Below are 20,492 nucleotides of genomic sequence, written 5' to 3'. Positions count from 1 at the left end.
CCCACGTGTTCTGAAATGAGTGGTCAGCCATGTCCAAAGCTACCCCGAGCAAAGAAAATGAACACTAACGGAGTTCGTTTGCTTGAGGCAATGACGAACCTTGGGATCCTGTGAAATCGGATCAGCGGAGACGTGAAAACAGAATGCCAATGTCTGTGGCATCAGCACTGAAGGGCGAGGTTAGAAATGGAATTTAGTGTAAGTGGGCTTGTCAGTGAGGAAGCTCGGGGACCATAGCTAGACATTGGCTTCCTCGGGCTCTTACTAGTTAGCCTCCCTCCTAGAGCTGTCTAGCTTACACTCTAGTAAGCTTCAATAGGAACCGAGAACCCGCATCACCTCAGCATCCTGAGATCAGTGATTGCACGCATGCACCATCACACTTGGCTGTGCAAATACTTCTTCGATACAGAATTTAGTAATAAGAACAATGATTATATTTTAAAGATTTTGAAGAAAAACCAACAATTTACTCAATTTTGTTTTAAAAACGTAATCAGAGCCAGGAAGAAGCACCATAATAGCAGTGTATATGAGCGTGCACCTGATGGCTTAGGAAGCTCTTTTTGCACATCCATTGTCCATATGGAGGAAAAACACTGCACAGGACAGAGAGAAGAGGACTGAGATGGAAGATCTTCCCGGATGATGCCCAAAATCAGGATGTGGGCCATGTCCTTAAAGCAGATTTTTAACTAACAGGAACCCCTGATCTTTGTGACTATTGAGGGACTGAATTCAAATCTCGGGCAGAATCCTTGAAATTCCAGTGGTTATAAATGGAAGTATAACAGATACAACAATTTGTGCATCAGGAAACCAGATTATCACATCCCAATCCCACAAGATTGGACAGTCTTCTGAGGTCCCTATTTAAAAACTAGACTAGGGGCCGGGCGGTGGTGGCGCACGCCTTTAATCCCAGCACTCGGGAGGCAGAGGCAGGTGTATCTCTGTGAGTTCAAGGCCAGCCTGGTCTACAAGAGCTAGTTCTAGGACAGGAACCAAAAGGCTACGGAGAAACCCTGTCTCGAAAATCCAAAAAAAACAAAACAAAACAAACAAACAAACAAATAGACTAGGGGACATAGAGTTTGGAAAGAATTCACAGCTTAAATATTAAAGGCAAAAGGCATAGGGTTTACTGTGAACTATTTAAGTGGCATTGGATAAATTCTTATTGTTTCAGAATTTATGATGTTTCATACAACATAGCTGCACTTAGAAATGAAGAGCTGATTCTAATCATTCAAATTGTACTTGTTTTCCAAAGAAACAGTGAATCTTGTTTCTAAGTAGAAGCCGAAAGCTTGGCCTAGTGTTCTTTGGCTAATGCCTGACTTTTTGTAGCAAGAACTGAGGGAAAGAAATGTATCAATCCACTTAGACTACGGAAGCAGAGAAAGAGTTAGATTACTCGGAGGTTGCCCCAGGGGATGAGAATTAACTCCCCTGGAGAGTTGCAAACATAGGCCAAGGCTCATCGCTCTAACAAACAGAGAAGAATGGTTTCCACCTGTGGAGCTGCTGAAGGGCAGAGCTGGGTCTTTTCAGATTCCACCTCTCAGCCTGTAGGCTTTTAGGTATCTGAAGACAAGGCTTCTTTGGCAGGGCATGCCCCTGTAAGCTGGCTGTTTCTGGCCCCAGACTCTCTGACCACAAGGGCTGATTAAGTTCATGAGTAAGGGTGGGTCAGAATGTTCCCTGTTTCATTCGTTAGCACTGCCGAGACAGGCCACACCCTCATCGCTGGGTGTCAGTGGGCTGAAGCAGAGGAGAAACCTTCAGATTAGAATTGTAACTGTTGATTTTATCTCCCATATTGTTTCCTGGTGAGGGGAGAAGGGAGGAAGGAAGGAATTGAGTAACCATCAGTAAGGCTCTCTGTTAGATTTTATCTTTAGTATTGTTTTATGGTGAGAGGAGAAGGGAGGGAGGGAGAGAGAGAGATCTGAAAAGGGGGTTAAGTAAAACTACTTGAAAAGAAAAAGAGCTTCAAATCAGGAGAAAGGTTTTATGTTTTCCTGAGGTGACACAGCTTACACATTGATTCTGGGGTTGGGCCCTAAAATGCTACCAGGATTCTGAGAGCCTTGGGGCCTGATGCTCACAGATAAAGCTGTCTTCCACGGCAGGAGCTGCACCTCGGTCTCTGGGGCTGCTTAGTAATGGTGTTGGCTCCCCAGGGATGAGGCAGCAGAACAGACAGGCGCAGAGGTGGCTTGCTATCCTGCCGTCATCACTTGGTGGTCAGCCTTGAAGCTGCTGACTGTGCTTCCACTTCAACGCAGAAAGGGGTGAGTTATCAAAAAAAAAAAAAAAAAAAACCCAACAAGAACAAAAACCCCAAACCAAACAAAACCAAGCAATGTTTCTTCTTAAGGATTATACCGAATGTTAGGAATTTTACACTGAAGTATTTCCAGAGAAGTGGTGTGATTTTTTTTTTGTCTGTTTTGTTTTCTCCTTAAAAAACAAGAATTTCGCCTAAAATATCAAGTATATTAACTTGAGGACTGTGCCATGCATTTAGAGTCTAAATTTGACAATTGCCTTCACGGAACCCTGTTTTATTCACCACGTGTTTTCAGGTGGCCTGCTTGAGGTGGAGGTGGGGCAGTCAAAGTCACAGTTGTCCTGGTTGGCCAAAGAGATGTGATACCTGGTACCTCTATGCTAGCAAATTTATGGAGATGGTAAAAATATGATTTGGTCATTTTAAGTCTCTCTCTCTCTCTCTGGCTGTTTTCTGGAAGTCATTTTATTTTCTTTAGGGAAAGGGATCTTAGTCTCTCCAATGCTATGCGATGCCCTTGCCTATGACAGAGTTGGCCTGAAGGTCAGACACCACAATCAATAGGAGGGCTGGTTGCTGCAAGGTGCTAATTGACATCCCCCAAGAGGAACAGTGTCAACAATCAATAGAGGAGACACTGGCGTAGGTAGATTTATGGCTTTGATTTTGAAAGGGTGCGGGAATGCCCAGTGATGCTCTGCCCTGCACTCGTTTTGAATGTTAATGTTTTCTTGAGGATGATTTCAGACTCTCTGCGAGGATACTGCCTCTACTCACTGAAGCAGAATCCTCGGAAGAGTTGCTGAGGCGGAACTGAAATCATGGCTTGCCTCAAAGAAGCAGCTGTAGTGGCCGCTAACGGTGGCTCACACGGGCGGAAGATGCCCCTTTCACTCGGGGTTTTAATGGGATATTTCTAAGCCTGAGACAACAGCTTTGGAGCTGGGGTGTGCCCTCGCTGCTCGCTGCTACCTCTGCCTACTGCTTGAACTCAGCCGGGCCAGAACGAATGGAAACGAGACAGGCTTCTAACTACCTGTAACTGTTTTCACCACGGAATGGATCAAGCATCTGCCCAGCCAGATCCAGGTACTTGATCATAACTGTGTCTTTGAGCTAATTAGGCATTTTTTTTCCTGTAACTTTGTAATTTATGCATGAGCCATAATCACAGACACCCTTTTGGGTCTAAGTTCTGCATTTAAATTGAACTGTTAAAGTCTATTTAATCACCAGCTAGGGAAAGTTAGTCCAGGAGGGTAGAATGTAACAGCGACTCTCTTCTGAAAGCATGCTTGAGTTTATCATGGTTCTGAGACTGCATAAAAGGTAGGAAAATAAGCTTTCCCCCTTTTTAAGCTGCAGTAAATTATTCTTCAAAACTGTTTGCTCATTATTACAGTTTCTGCCTTCATTTGAAACACCCAGCCTTCTGAAAGGTAATAAGAATATTTTGATTTGTTTACAAAAGCTCACAACTCAGTAAAAAGTACTCAGCGCTGACTGCCCCCAGGCAGCCTTTTGAGGTGCCCCTTCTGTACTTCTTTTCTACTCCAAAACACACAAGGAAAGAGACAGGAAAGCAAGAGGAACAGGAGAGCTCATTACTTGAAGTTTACAGTCCCCCTTTGCTAATGGTGCCTTCAGGTTGCCCAGTTCTGGGCTGGATACTGCAAGGTCGACCTCTGATGTTCTCAATTGGGCTGCCCCCCTTGCCTTGCAGTCTCTTCCAAACTCTCTCAGCAGGTGTTAGGAGGAAGATGATGTGGAGAAAGAGCTACAAAGGGAACTGGGGCTCTGGCTAAAGAGCTGCGTCCCCTGATGACCCAGAGGTAACAGCAGCAGTGACAGAGTCCACTCCCGAATCCAAACAGCCCTGTCTGCAGATTGGCTTTGCAGGGACAAGCAGAGAGGAAGCCTTCCAGTACAGCAGCGCGGACAGGCACTCTGCAGAAACTGCCTGTTGACATTCGGAGCTGACCAGTTTTGCATGCCTTTAAAAAAAAAAAATACTGCTCGCGAGCTCTCTAGTATACTTGAGCATATTTTTCCAGAGTATAAAATAATATTCACCCTCAGCTGTCCTGTGAATTTTGAAGTTGGTAGGGATTGTGTTGGAACAGGAGGGTTATATTTAGAAAAAAATACGTTGCCATGTATTTATGTTAACCAACAATAAAGATGAGTTGAAAGGATTTAAAATATATAACACACTCAGAAGTCCCAGGACATGTTTACCTGGCCTTCTCAGATGATCACCTGGACCAGGAATTACTTGAACTTATAGGAAACATTTTGAATCCTTGTGTGTACACACAAGTGTGTAGGCACTCTTCTCGGGGATGCTATGCAGGGTTTCTGGAAGATTCACACAACAGTGACTGGATTACACTCTCATAGTTACAGATCTCAGCGCTTGAAAAATTGCTAGCCGTTTGGTCTTACTGAGTTAACGAGGAGTCCCGTGTAGAATTTAGCTCACAGTTGTAGGAAGTGATGGGCAATAGACTCACCGGGGAGGTTCGTCTACGTGGAGTAAGTGAGTGTGTCAGAGAGAGATGGAGGGGAGAAACTTCAGCTCTGAGAGTCAGAATGTGGCTGAGATTTTAGCACAAAATATGGGCATTGAGTTTACTGAGCCTCAAACCTTGCAAGTCATGGTCCTGTTTCAGTAGTTAGCTCTGGTGCTACTGCAGAACACGGTAACACTTCAGGTAGTCTCTGCCAGACACTACAAATAAAGTCAGCCCTGCCTCTCTAGCCAGCTCCCTTCCTGTTTGTCTAAACAGCTGTCTCTCAGCTCTGCCAGGTAAATATAAATGAGGTAAATATGATCTTTTCACAGGACAGAGTGTCCTGTGAGCGCAAACTGGACAAGCCGACCATTGCTCTTGTTTCTATGGATGGACTGTGTTTACACTAGCTTTTAAAAACATGTCAACCCACGAAATTAGATTTCTGGCCTAGAAGTTTTAAAAACTAGTCCCGGCAATTATGTGGTTTAGGAGTACCTAAAACACAGACAGCCTTGCTTAACTATGAGACCGTTAACAGCAGGGGATGAGGCTTTCAACTCATTCTAGCACAGCCTCTGGAGGAAGGGGAGATGCTACTCTTTGGGTAACTGGACAGTTTATTCATACTGCTCCATGCCTTTGTGTGCTATATTTACATAACAGAAACTAGAAATAAAACTCAATTTACTCAAAAATAGTAAAGAGAGAAAACACGATTCCCCTACTGCTTATTAACTGAACCCCTGGAACGTGCCAAGAAGAGCTGCCATATCCACCACCACAGTGCATTCCAGGAGGGAAGGCATTTGGGCCCCAAGTCTGAGGCTCTGGAATCAAGGGTCTACGTATTTCTGCACAGCGAGGTAACAAATGCACTTGGCTATGTGTGTCTCTGCCACTTTAAAAGTAAGTCGCAGCTCTAAGATATACTTTGCTCATAAAAAGAAGTATTTTTCCTTTTTGTGAAATTGCGTAATGAGATGCAAATTGGATAGAATGTCCAAGGGTTTCCAGCCTTAGAAGGGTGCCTGTTGACATTAGTATTCCCGTGGAAGACATTAGGATTCAGGATATTGGAATGGGCTGAAATACTTCTTCAAGAGGCAGATTATGTAAGAATGACCTCTTCAGTGGACGGGTAGTTGCCTATGCCTGGCTGAATGTTTTATTAGGTTTTGGACCCCACCCATCAACACTGAAGCCAAGGAACTACCAGCTTTTCAAATCATAAGATCTACAACTCTGAATGTGTCATGGTGACTTGAACTGTCTGTGATTCTTTGAAACAAGACCTGTTTTTAACACAATGATCTCATATCTTAGCTTAGCTGAATGACATGTGTTTTTTATCTCTTCATTGACTAAGTTAGCCAGAACCTTGCATTTTGAGTTCAGGTTCCTGGACTATAAAGGGGCCAGAAATTTGATACAATCTGTACTCAAAACAGGCAGAACCCCAGAACTGCGAGGAATTCTTCAGGTGCTTGTGGTATCCTAGGGGAGGAGGCACACACACCATGGAGACTTGTCCTTGGGACGCATCTGGAGGCAGAGCAGGGAGTGCCACCTTTGGGAAAGCAGAGCTGTGAGGGCTTAGCTGATAACGACCCCGAGAACATAGAGCAATTCCACTGACAGAAAGGGAGAGGAGTGTATACTGTGCGCAGAGCCAGGAGGTGTTATTGAGGGTGTCCTAAGAGCTGTTTTAGGTGAGCAGGTAAAATCAGAATGTTGTCCTCAGGGTGCTTCTAGACTCTCCATCACCTGGGGCTTTATTTTGACCACTGTGTTGGCCAGTTTACTAGAAGTCAGATGTGTTTGTTTCATTTTGAACAGGAGAATAAATCGATATCATAGAAGACTCCATTGCTGTAACATTTATTGCTCTGTGGTCCAGGAAGCATCAGAGCATCACATTCCACCCCGCCCCCCCCCAACACACACCCCAGATCCATGGGCACAAGGGTACCCAGGTCTCTGGGGGGAAGAGTGGCTAGATTAGGAATGAACAGAATGCAGGTCTAAGAAGGGCAGATCCACAAAGAGAAGGATGCTTTGTGACTACTAAGGTGGGAAAGAGTGACCGACAGTGAGGACGGACCTGATTCAGCTGGGCTGCTCACAGTCTGCCAGAGGAGTCAGGGCACTTCCTCTGTCCGTGTCAGAGGCTCCATGGAGATTGACTTGAGAAGAGGGGTGTGTTATATAATTTCCCATGGCATCTTTGAACTGAGGTTTTGTTTGCTTCGGTATTAAAATTAGACTTTATTTCTCGAGCGCACACAATTGGACCTGGCAGAGGGACGACACAGATGCTCCGAATGCTGGGGACAGCCCACCAGGGCCAGCCACTGCTGTGAGTAACCGTGGTCCTTCTTTATACTTAAAACAACCGCCGTGTGCTATCAGTAAGACTTAGGATGGCTGTGCCAAAATCTTCTGGGATGATTTATTTCCTCAGATGTCTTTATTCGTCTAAAATAAAGAAAAAAAAGATTTCATTGTTTCTGTTTATAAAAGAAGGGCTTTATTACTTAGCTAAAAACAATGCTAGATATTTTGTAAGAATATTTTGTAAGAATATTTTTTTACTAAAATGGGGACCCTTTATGAAGACAGGCTTTTAAAAACTTAGGTGTCTGAACATTTGCGAGTCGTGGTAGTTAAGTGATGAAGGTTACGTCTTCCTTCTGTGTCTTTTATCCCGTTTCCTTTAATTTACACATGCAGTTGAACATTTTAAATTTGTAAGTTGCTAATTAGCTGATTGCCGGCTTCAAATTAAGCACCGTCTTTGAGAGATTTCAATCGATTCTAAGTGAGTTTATGAAGTGGTTGGCATTTGTTTCTGAATATCCCCCGGTCCCCCGGATCCCTTGGTAACCATCTCTTTTCCACTCACCATTTATCCACCTGCTAAGGACACCCACGGCTGCTCCCCCTCCTCTCGCATGGGCACATCATCCCCTTAGGGAGCTTTACCCCAGCCCCTGCGTTTCTTGGCACTTTCATCCTGTCTCTTGCTTCTTTTCCTTGTAGGGACAGTCCTCACCGGGAAGTTACTGCTCATGGGGTTTAGTGCGTCATTTTTCCTTACTTGAAGTACTAACTTGGTAAGAAGATTTAGTTATTTGAGCAAAATGTGTTATTTTAGTAAGAATTTGCTCACTGTGGTGTGCTGAAAGAGGGGGGGGTTACAGTTCACAATGTGCTAGAAAAGTTATCAAAATTCTTTCACTTGTTTTTCTTATCGAACTGGTATCAATCTCTCTGTCCATTATCATCATCGCTGTCTATCTATATGCATGCAGCCTTCCCAAGGAAGGTGTCAGGTTCTAAACACGGATTAACCAGGTTTTTGCTCTTGTCTGTTCCTCCCTCCGTCCCTTCCCTCCTTCGTGCTCCCGCTCTCTTCCCTCTTTCTGGGGTGCAGGGGATGAGATTCTAGGGATAGATCTGAGCCTGACTAGGTGACCTGCCACTGAACGACACCTCCAGCTGCCTTTTGCCTTGTAACCAGCAAAGGGTAGCAAACCACAAATTAAAAGTGACTATTAAGCCACTGTAATAGTTATCAGTGAGAAAACAAAGCACCAGAGTCCTTTACAAAGAGACTCAGGACAGGGGGGCGGTTGGGGATGAGGGCCAGGCAGTGTGAGGAGGAATAAGGCTGGATCCTAGGGGTTCCCATGGGGCTGCTTGTTGCTGCAGATGCAATAGTGTGTGTGCTTGTGGTCTTGAGTTACGGGTAAAGCCTAAGAAAGTGAAACACCGATCCAGGGCAAAGGGATCGCCATTTGCCCCATTTGAAGAAGGTCAAAGAAAATGATTTCTTGGCGTTAAGATGTCTCTCCCGTTGCTCAGACACCAGTAGCGGGAGAAGAAATTGGGCCCGAACACGGCTTTGCTGCTCTGGTAAGCCAGCTTCTAGCTTGGGGTTCATCTTCCAGGCCTACGAGCTCTCTCTCTCTCTGGTTCTCCCCTGATTTGATTTGACATCACAGATCCCAGATATCTTTAATTTCATAAATGTATATAATTAGTTTTCTTTTCCTGCATTTACTTTTCGGATTGTGCGTTGTTTTCATAAAAGACATTCAAGAAATGCATGCTTTGCTGCGTTGAGAACAAAGGAGAAGATGCTGACTTCTTTTGGGCCAGAGGGAAACTAGACACAGAATGGGATTCTGGCGAATAGCAAGGACAGGAGGGGTCACAGGGAGGAGAACCCATAGGACGGGAAAAGGCGAGAAAGAACATGGCAGGGGCCGTTGAGACAAGCGCTAACCCACCATCAAATGGCTCTCCTTTGTGCCTTTGTGCTCTCCTGCTCTTGGATGATTTTGTATTTGGAGTGATTAAGTCCAATGTGGCTACAGATGGCCCTAGTCTCTTATGATAAGGAAATTGCATCGGAGGCTCTAGCTACTGCCCTGTCCTCTTCTTCTCCAGACCCAGTGAGAATTAACACCCAAGGCCAGGAAAATACTTTAAAAACAAGTGAATTTGACACAAATCCAACCTAGCAATATCCCCTGTATTTCTAAAGGGCTTATTTCTTTTTACAATCCAGTTAAGTTTTATCTCACCCTTTCTTCAAGAGAGGCACGAGTCATGAATGAGACTTCCGACTGTTTCAGCATTCAAGACAAAATAATTAAAGTGGTTGAGCTACAAAAGGGTCCATTACCCCCAAACTGGTAGCTGCATCCTCCCAGACACTGGTAGCTCTCCCCTTTGTAAGCCTGCTTTTAAATAGAATAGGGATTTTGTTTTATATTTGTTGATGTGTCAAATTACATGCGCTCTGTTATTGCAATGGCTAATGGTGTACTAAAGGGATGGTTGGAAGTGAACTGAAGAAGCTTTGTGTTGATGCTGTAGATCATAATTTTTCTTTTTATTTGGTTGCTTACTCTCATTGAGGGTAATTTCTATGGACACGTGTTAATTTCTATAGCCAAACATTCTGTTGTGTATTTTGTCTTACAGAAAAAAAATCATAAGCAGTGTGTCATATCACTTTCGATATCGTCTTGTCTAGTATGTAGGCTTTTCTTTACAAAATGTAAGCTGATTTAGCACAGTACCCGAAGATTTTTAATTACCTTTCTGTATTCTGTTATTTGCTTTTAGAAGCAAATAGTAATAGCTAAATGTCTCAATTTTAACAGTGAAATGTGATAGCTCTCTCTCTCTCTCTCTCTCTCTCTCTCTGTGCAATGACGTAAGTGATAGGAAGCCATCCATAGTTGAAAAGCTACCCTTTTAGTTGTAGCAGATCAAACTCATTTCCCCTTGCTTAATTTTCTAGGTCCTCCCCAGGGTCAAGTATTGAACCTGGTCTTTGTCCGTTGACGAACAAAGATAAAACACATTCCCTGATGGTTTAGGAATCTGCTCCACTCTTTTCCCCTCAGCTTGGGCAGCAGAAAGCAATGTCTCTCTTAGTCCTGTCTGAAATGAAACAACACTTTGATTTTTTCTTCTTCTTGTTACACTTTTCAAATTTCACAGACGTTCATCTTTGTCGCAGTACTGAGAGATACACAGGGAATTCTGAATGCATTTTCACCACTTACTGACCTCTCTGAGGTCTCACGCTTGTTTAACAGCAAAGAGGAATCCAGACTCTGAAGCCCAGAGCCCAGTTCTTCCCCTGAGAGTTTCTGTACTAAACACCTTTTCTGGTCTCAGTTTCCTTGCCCTGGAGTTATAGAGGTCCCTGCTTTCATGACTCACGGATGTCACGTGTATCACAGTGCTGGCTCATAGGTGCTGCTCAACCATTGATTGGCAACATTCTCATAACTGTGTGAGAATATCATGACTGTATGAGACTGGAGGAGTCCGGGGCAGAGAGGCTGCACATCTAGTCAACGGCACATGTCGAGCCAACATTGGTTTGCGTAGGGATCTTCTTGTACGGATCTTCTTTGTTGTATTTGCACTCCCTGCCCATCCCTCCTGGTCCCTGGTGGCCGTTCTAAGGACAATCTGGTAATTTTGTGCAAAAGGGTTATATTACTCTCCTCACTCATGCAGAATTAAGTCTCCCTGGTGTGAAGGAAAGTTGGCTTATAGACTGAGGCTGAGAAGTATGGCTGTGATTCAAGAACGGGAGGTTCCATTCTGATCATTACTTCCTCTTCTTTCCTTTCTTTCTCCCCAAAGATAACACAGCCTCTCCAGGAAGCAGCCACCATGATCTCTGCAAACTGAGGATGGAAGAACGGGGAGCCAGGAAAGTCTGTGCTCTGGATTCCCTGGACGATGGATGGGGGACAGCCCATCCCTTCACCTCTGGTACCCCTTGGGAACTTATCAGATTCTAGCATGTCTCTGGAACAGAAAACAACATTTGTTTTTGTGATTTTGTTGTTCATCTTTCTGGGCATCCTCATCGTCAGATGCTTCCGGATTCTTCTAGACCCATATCGGAGCATGCCAACCTCAACCTGGGCTGATGGGCTTGAAGGCCTAGAGAAAGGGCAGTTTGATCATGCCCTTGCCTAGCTGGGATGGAGTAGGCTGCCCTCTTAAGGAGGCAAAGTGTTTTATGTCTGATCGAAGCTTCCTTTTTGTTAACATTCTCAACAAATCAAATTTTAGCCATATCTGACCTTAGGACAATGATTCGTTATTTCATAAACCTGCTATTGTGTTAAAGGTGTCTTATTTGAGGATAATAGAAAGTTTATATTCCGTAGGAAGGTACAGACATCGGTGTTTACTCAATGAAGGGATATTGTTGCAGATGTGATTGTAAAACCAAGAACACTGACATTAGACTTCTCTGTCAACTGAAGAATCTCTGATCAGAGCAGAGTATAAACAAAAAGAGAAAATCTAATCTGTGTCAGAGGACCAAGCTGAGAAGAGACCACCTTGCTCAAATAATGCCTCTCAGTTTTATTTTGTACACATTTAGGCCCTGGGCAGAGTGATGAAGCCGGGGCAGAGACAACCGTAAGCCGGCACCCATTTTCTCCCCAAAGCAGGGGGCACTAGGCCGCAGACAGCTAGATATTTACTTGGTAAATTTGGGTTGGAATGCTATCATTTTCATTTTTACATAACATTAAACTCAAAAGTCTACAGAGTCTTGAAATGACCAAGCCAAACCCAATCTCTGTATTCCTATGGCTAATACATGTAGATGCACCGCTGTATAATCTGAATTCATTGTCTTTACATTTCTGATAGAACTCATGGATTACAAGTGTAGCTTCAGGGCTTTGTTTTAAAAGGAAGTTCACCGCTTAGCAAGAAGACTGTGGTTATAAGAGGATTATGTGTTTATATCTGTATATAGTTATCAAATAAAAAGATTTCAAAATGCGGCAATAGAGCCTCTCATTTTGCTGAGATATATGCTGGTGGTGTGTGGTACTGAATGGGTTAACATCATCCCAAAAGAAGAGAAAAGGAAAAGTCATCCCATTCACGCACCCCCCCCTTCATGAAGGGTGCCTACAACACAGTGCAGCCTATTCTAAGGAGGGTTAGGAGAAAGGAAGGTTATCCAGGAAAGGGCAGGGGGTCCAAGAGAGGGAGATGGATACTATCGGTGTGCATGCGTGAACAGTCACAAGCCTGGAGAGAGAGTTAAGTGGGAAAAGCCTGTGACCCACTGTTGAAATGACACCTCAGAATCATCTGGGGAGCTTCATATGTATTCTGACTTGTCTCATAAATGTCTCACATGGCCATGGTAAGAATCTGTCTAACAATATGGAAGAACCTAAGAAGTAATAGTCTCGGGTGCGCAGTAAGTTTGAAGCCAGTCTGGACTACATGATACCCTATATGAAATAAACAAACAGTAACTCTCAAAATCCTACCCAAGATTCTCCTACCTACTCAGTTTCTCCTCGGGATAGACTGCAGTCTTCCATCCTAGGACTTGAGCCTATAGATTTGAGCTATTGAACAATGATCCGGAAGATAAAACATGGGTAGTGATGGGTGTGAGCTGAAACCACCGGTGTAGACAGCGTTCCAAGAGACGGCTGCTCCTGTGCGGTCATTCACATCTGAGCTGTCGGTAAGTTACTGTTTTGACAGAACCTAGAACTTGACCTAGGAGGAGAGGGGTGGTATGGATGTATTTAAAGAAGGGGAAGAGAGCAGGCAATATAATAAGGAATTGACGGTTTGAGTGGGGAATTTGGGCTGGGAGGGCCTGGCTGGAGGAGACAGTGGGGCTATCCTCATGAAAGACAAAGTAGGGCTGGAAACCCACTGGTGATAGTGGGAGTCACTGTGGATTTATAATAAGGAAAATGACATGAAGAACCTGGTGATAATTTCAGTTTCTGCCTCCTTCCTTGGGGCAACCCCAACTTCTATTTATATAAGGGGAATAAACAGAAATATCCACCCACCCTGTTTAATGCTTCTGAGTCCAGGCCTTGGCTGTAAGCGCACTGGGCCTCCCCAAGCCGGCTCTTCCAGGCTTTCTCCTTTTATTGCCTGTTCCATTTTTTTCATTAGAATACAGCTCCTTATTCTGTTGCCCTCACCGAGTCCCCATCCCCACCCTCTGTCCAAAGCAAGAGTACCACAACAAGTGATAAAAAGCTTTGAGCTCTTCAGAGTAAATTGACACCCCTCACCCCCTGCCCTGAGACATACTCTCAACTTTTTGGGGTAAGAAACATATTCCAAAACTGCCTGGCAAGATGCCCACCCCTACCCCCTGCTTTCCGGTTATAGGAATTACAGGGACAGCATTGCCTATCTTACAAGATACTAATAATGAGTCGACCTTTATCATGTAACTCTGCATCTCAGGATAGGAAAAAAAGTGCTTCCCAATGTTGCTCCAGATTTGCTTTTTGATTCAGAAAGAAACATAGCAACGCCATTTGTAGTCTGAGCTCTAAATTACGAGTACATGGTTTATGTCCTTCAAGACACCCCAAGTTTTAGATCAACATCTCTTCCTCCAAGATCCCTGTTTAAATATAAACAGGCATAAAACATGTTTAACTTAGGGTATGAAGGAGATGAAGTCAACTCCTGCTGTTGGATTTGTAAGCATACCGGCATGGAGAATGCTATTTTCAAGGCTTAAAGAGATGAGGGAAGATACACCACTTTAGGAGGCAGCAGCTAGATTCAGCAGATATTTATATATGTAGAAAAAAATAAATCTATACACGTTTCCTTTTTATTGTCCTCACTGCATGGTGTGATACTCAAACGCCTTCAGATTTTAAATATATTGATGCCTTTGCTATGCCGAAGAAAATTCCCCATAAGTAATTAAAGCATGAACCTTGTAGTGTTAGGATGCCAGTTTTCAGATCTGACAGGTGAAACATATGGAAACCTGGTTATTTCGGAGAAGTACTGTAAGCCCCAAAGCACTGTGAAAAGTCTGAGGTAGCTGTCTCCTTTGTTGACTTATAATGAAGTTCCCAGAAGTGGAGCCCAAAGCCCTGGGCACACACAATCCGGGGTCAAACTGGTCGGTGCCTGAAGGGATTATTTGCTTGAGAAATCGTCCAAGCTTTGTACATCTTGTTTCTGAAAAAGAAGAGATGAAATTTCCAGGCGAACATCCACGCAGCAGACGGGAGCTCACCCTATCCTACAGTTACTTTGGCTGGAAGAGCCAGGGCCCAGCCAGTCTGGGGCCCTGTCCAAGGTGATTTTTTTTTTATTACTGTTTGTGTGTTTGTTTTTAGTATTAGAGGGCCCTGTTGGATTTATCATAGAGCAAAAATGTGCTCCAGTTTCCTGCTACCAATGAATACTCGTGCCATGTCCCAAGGAGTTGCAAAATCCTCTGTGATTCTCTGCTCCACAGGCTTTCACGATATCCAGACCGGAGATCCTGGAAATACACAATTTAGAGAAAGGGGATTTCATTTAAAGTGTGTTTCAAGAGAGATTTCCCCAAGCCCTGTCATCGACCCAGAATGCCCAGCTTACTTCTGTTTTGAAGGAAGTCAATTTCCATGGGTTCTTGGGAACTTCAAGAACCACAAAGAAGAAGGAGGGTTGCTGCCCATCCTGGGTGTCCCACCTTACAGGTAAAGAGGCAGAGGAACAGGTCCTCTGTCAGGACCAGAGGCATAGGAAATAACGTGCGTCCTTCTCTCCAGTTTGGCTTCCTTCACCTGTGCTCCTGGATCTGGTTCTGTCCTTCTCCACTGTTTAGCATGCTATTACTCAGTCTGTGTGTTATCCCATGGTCATCTAAACTAAAGGACCAGCTAACAAAGCCATGCATAGAAATATCCATTTGCTGATTAACTTGAAATGTTACAGTTTTAGTTTCTTTCTGCAGCACGGAAACACTTGTTTTGGAAAAAGAAGCCCTTTAGCCCATGTATTATTTTCAAATATCCTGAAGCTTAGGTGTCAGCATCATTTCCGGTGAGACTGCAAGAGATTCTTTAGCAAAGATTCTTTCTTGAAATGCAGGCTAATCAATCTAGGGTAAGGTTCCTTTAATCCAAACAGACTTCTGAGCTGTTTTTCCTAGCAGAAGGGGGCATGACAGGCAAGGAAGAATCCCACAGTGTTCACAGAGCCTGTGGCTACTCTCCTGTCCTTGGGTCATCAAAGGCAAGCCTGGGAGCTCTGGGGACCCAGCCAGAGCTTCAGAACACTTACCCTCCAAGAGGTCGCTGGAGTCTGAAAGCAGATTTTATCCTTCTCTGTTCTGCCTTTCTTCTTTGCCACAGCAATCCCTCCCCCAGCCACCTCAGCTGAAGCTTGCTTTCAGCAGCAGGGTGGCAAGTGATCAACTGCAGTCTGAAAATGTTCTGGAAAATTCAGAAGTAAACAGAGCGATAACATTCACATCGTTGTTTTTAAAAGTCGTATGTCATTATAACTATTCTACCGTTGTTGACCCTTCAATGGCCATAGTTTGTAAATTAGAATTCAAGCACAGGAAAAATTTCAGTGTATGTTGGCCTTAAGCTTCTATTGGGGGTCTCTCTTCAATATGGGGGTGCTACTGGACTTGCTCTCTTTTCTGCTAATTTGAATGCAGGAAGAAGCCTATGAAGCGTTTAAATTTCTCTGTTACATGTATTTTTCCCCTTAACAACCAGTGACAAAGGACAGGCTGGCTTCTTCCTGACCTCACCTAACTTCTTAGAGCATCCATTGCATTTCTTTCTTGTTCTACATTGTATTCAGGGCACCCTCATCAGCTAGTGTGTCTCTTCCTGAACTTCTCATCAGCGGATCTTGTTCTGCATCTGGAATGACAGAAATTTCTCTTATGCTTGCACGTGACTGCCCTCAAGCTATAGTTACTTCAGAAAGCCTGCTCCCTTCAGGCCTGTATTTCTGAGTGTTTTCCAGCAAAAGGCAAGATGCCTTTCTTGGGGAAGAGCTTTGCTTCGAGATGGTACCTATTCCTCCAAGGAAAATGATTGAGCAGGGTTGCCTGCCACCCATTATAAAAGACTGGTATTTCCCAAATTGAAGATTCCTCTCTGGTCCAGCGACCCACTGTGTGTGCATGCATGGTTCCAAACGTCATGGAGTTGTCCTGTGGGAACTGAGCAAGGGACCGGAAGATACTGCTATTGCATGGCCTTTGTGTCTGACCCAGGAGAGACAGCATGTCCACATCTATGAAACTGTGTCAGGCTGACCGAGGAGTCTGTAATTGCTGGAAGTTCTGGTTCTGGTTCCCCAAAACAAATACACCCAGTTTCTTCAATAATACTTCACATTATGAAGTATTTTGAAACCATCTCTTGTTCTTATCAAACTTTGGACACTCATCAGATTCACGCTGACTCTAGTATCTAGACAGGAAAAGGAAAGTCCATACATAATTAATTAGGATGACTTGAATCAAAACAGACGAGCTTTCATTTCCCTAATTGGAGAAGTGATAGTTCATGAGGATGACATCATCCGGCGTCTATTCTAACAAGCCTCTAAAAAACCCCAAACAAACAAACAAAAAACCAAAAAACCCCACACAGTCAAAATATTACAGGAAAAGACAACTTCTCCAAAAGTGGCTGTTCAACTGGTGTCTTTCTCTATTTCAGTTCTGTTTGGATCTTTTGAGTTTGAAATCTTTGGGTTATTTTCTCTGGTAAGTTGAATTGGGTCTCTTTCTCAATAAAGTTAAAATATTTTCAAAAATTAACTTGTTTTTTTAAACAATTTCATACACACATACAGTTAATGCACTCAGATTATGCTCATCCATCTTTATGTGCCCCCCCCCATTTTAGTTCCAAAAACCACTTGTACAATTGCCCAAAATACAAGGATTCTCTGGGCACAAGCCTTTAATTCCAGCACTCAGGAGGCAGAGGCAGGCGGATCTCTGTGAGTTGGAGGCCATCCTTTTCTACAAGAGCTAGTTTCAGGACAGGCACCAAAGCTACAGAGAAACCCTGTATCAAATTAAAAAAAAAGGTTCTTTGGATAGTTACATATTGGCTGAATTACATAGAATCCCATAAGACCTTAAGCATTTTTTCCTTCTCTGAAGTAGACACTTATGTCCACAACACACAAGATCATATCAATACCCCACCGTATTCAATAGTTCCATACTGTCCTCAGCAGAGTTGTGTATCCCAGTCCAAGAGCTGAAAGTTCTCTTTCCTTAATTAATTAGTTCCCTCTTGCTCCATTTTCTGAAGCTCATCATAACCTGATTGGCCCTTGTATATTCATTCATTGTGCCCTTATTTATGTATGAGAGAGAGAGAGAGAGAGAGAGAGAGAGAGAGAGAGAGAGAGGACTCCCTTTGTGGGAAACTCCAAGGAGATCCTCACAAAGGCATCCCAGGGAGCACCAAGACTTAACTTAAATCTTGCAACAAGCATCAGAAGACAAGGAAACAACCTAAGTGACATTTATGTGCTGTCTTATGGTTTTTATTACTGTGAAGAGACACCATGACCACAGCAGCTCTTATAAAGAAAACATGTAACTGAGAAGGCTTGCTTATGGTTCCAGAGGTTCAGTCCATTATCATCACGACAAGGAGCATGGCAATGTGCAGGCAGATGTGGTGCTGGATCTGAGTGTCTTACACTTGCATGCAAGAGGAAGTCAACTGACTCCTTGGGCACTCTCCTGAGCACAGGAAACCTCAAAGCCCACCCCCACAGTGGCATGCTTCCTCCAACAAAGGCCACTGAGTGGGTCTGATACCCACTCGGACAAAGCCACACCTCCTAATAATGCCACTCCGTATAAGATGATGGGGGCCAATTAAATTCAAATACCACATGCACCTTTCAGAAGTCAGATAAGATGTTATAGATTCAAACTGAACAGTGGGAGGCAGCGTGAATGACAGCTGGGGACTCTGCTCACATTGGCTTGGCCTCACTCCCTGTGTGTCTCACTGTGACTCTGGTTAAACATGGGGAACTTATGGTGGCAGAGGCTATCCGTCAATTGTGAATCAGCTTGAGCAGTGACTGATGCTACGCCTGGAACTCCTGTATCCTGAGTTCTCCGGGCTGATCAGCATTCCACGTGGAACTAGGTGGCAGGCTTCCTAAATTCATTTAAGGACTGGGGTGTGTGGTTCAGCGAGGCCCTGAGCTCAATCTGGAAGAAGAAAAAATAATCAATTCCTCTCAGGTTCACTTTCATAAGCTGTAAATTGAGACGTTTGGGCTCATTTCCAAATTCCTTTTACCTTTCGGTGAAACAGTCATAGTGAGGACTTTGGGGACCATTTACTGAATACGGTGGGGAAGAGGTTTGAAGAAGTACACCTATGCCCTTATCAAATCCAGAGCGAAGTCGCATGAGGATTTGAATTTACTTTGCTGCCGATGTTTTCGGAGCTGTAGAGTGGCCCCAGAGATATGGCCAATAGAGGACGCCACAGAAATAAGGAAAGCTTGAGAAATCAAAACTAACACCAAGTCGAATCAACATTCTGTGAAAGCTGTTGTCATTGTTGTTATGCTCGATAGACTACCTGAGAGAAAGATTATTTTTTGTAAGAACCTGAAAAGCAGCCTTTGATAAGGATTATGGGATTGATTAGCATGCGGATCTGTTGTATCTTGTTCTAGACAAGTGCTCAGCTTGTTCAAATTTGGCTTCTCACCCTCACTATTCTTTGTGACCTTGAGAAATCGATTAACATTTTACATTTTTGTATCTAATTTCTTCATATATTCATCTGTATAGAGGCTATACAGAGGCCACAGTGGTGAAGAGCCTTTGTTCCTCAAACAGGAGGCCCTGAGAGCTCCACCACATTCAAGTAATTAGTTAGGATGGGCCTCATGTTCACCTGTTGCTCCAGCCTGGGGGAGCAGGGCAGGAAGGTTGCTAGGGCTTGCTGATGCCAGGCAGGTGTCAGGTTTAGTGAGAGCCTGTCTCAAAGGAACAAGACAAAGGTAAGTGTAGGAGGTCCTTCTGTATTTGTGTTGCTTTCATTGTTTAATAAAGAAACTACTTTGGGTCTGGTGATAGGACAGAATTTAGGTAGGTGGGGAGACAGAATTGAATTCTAGGAGGAAGAAAGCAAAGTCAGATACAGAGAGCCACCATGGAAACGCCAGGTCAGACATGCTAAATCTTTCCCCGTCAGCCATGATCTCATGGTGAGCACAGATGAATAGAAATGGGTTAAATCAAGATGTAAGAGTTAGCCAACAAGAGGCTAGAGATAATGGGCCAGGCAGTGATTTAATTAATACAATTTCTGTGTGATTATTTCAAGTGTAAGCTAGCCAGAAGGGGCAAACAAGGGGCCCGCTCACTTCAACACAAAAGATGATAGGGCAGGATACTCAGCATCATCTCTAGGCCTTTCATATGTGTGCAAACACATGTGACTTGTGTGTGTACACCACATACACACACCACATACATACGTACACACACACATGAACTAAACTGAACCTAATATCAACAGCAATCCACTACCGTGATTTCTAAGGATTAAATGTGATGAGTCTAGCACCTAACAACTTTCAGTAAATATTGACTGGCTCCGTCAGCGCCATGATGCAGAAGGCGCCTCTTAATGTATATGCCTCACGGAAACACTGCTATTTAAATATGCGGTCAAATCAGGGAGCTCCCTTTAACAAATTAGACTCATACAGGTCAATGTTACAAAACTGTGCTTCTGTAATTGCCCTATGTAGTTCTCCATGTTCAGAATGTAACAAGGAAAAAGTGAAGATCATACTTTGAGCTCTGCGCCTAAAATAAAATCTTCATCTTTGGAGCTTGCGCAAACCTCTAGGCATCGAAAGACAAGGCTTCTCTTTTTCATCCCCAAAGTTATCTTTCATCAGACTTTTTTTTTCCCTTACATGAGCCAACTTTGAAAACACTTGGAAACAGAATGCACTCACTCTGAGGCTCCTCACTGCTTCGCTGATAACCGTGGTAATGTCAATTAAATCCCTTCATTTCCCCCACAAAATGTTAATACTACATGGGACTTTTGAGCACACGAATCAGTGACCTTTTGAGTGCTTTAAGCCCTTCAAAAGTATTAAATGCCAGAATCTGAATACTTGAAAGTAGAAGACGTCTGTTTGTTGCTCCAAAAGAGTCAAACTAATCACACCTTTTATTGCTAAAATGAGTCATACTGTCCAAGTAACAAATGCTGCCCCTGAAGTCTGCACCTTCCATGGCAACCCCACAGGCCCTATGGTGATTGCACGTTAGTGGTTTAATCCCTGCCCTT

The 20,492-nt window shown here is 43.7% G+C and overlaps 1 protein-coding gene across 1 annotated transcript; it reads left to right on the top strand.

Moving 5' to 3' along the window:
• The first annotated feature begins 7,083 nt into the window (after positions 1-7,083).
• Ctxn3 (cortexin 3) lies at positions 7,084-11,943 on the top strand. The gene is made up of 2 exons (XM_050120903.1): positions 7,084-7,168; positions 10,987-11,943. The coding sequence occupies exon 2, from the start codon at positions 11,086-11,088 to the stop codon at positions 11,326-11,328; it is 243 nt and encodes an 80-aa protein (XP_049976860.1). The 5' UTR covers positions 7,084-7,168; positions 10,987-11,085; the 3' UTR covers positions 11,329-11,943.
• The last annotated feature ends 8,549 nt before the right edge of the window (positions 11,944-20,492 follow it).

The sequence above is a fragment of the Alexandromys fortis genome, unplaced genomic scaffold, assembly GCF_014885135.2.
Source record: "Alexandromys fortis isolate MF-2015 unplaced genomic scaffold, M_Fortis_MF-2015_v1.1 scaffold_181, whole genome shotgun sequence".
NCBI classification, from domain to species: Eukaryota; Metazoa; Chordata; class Mammalia; order Rodentia; family Cricetidae; genus Alexandromys; species Alexandromys fortis.
This window is presented reverse-complemented; position numbering and strand designations above follow the sequence as displayed.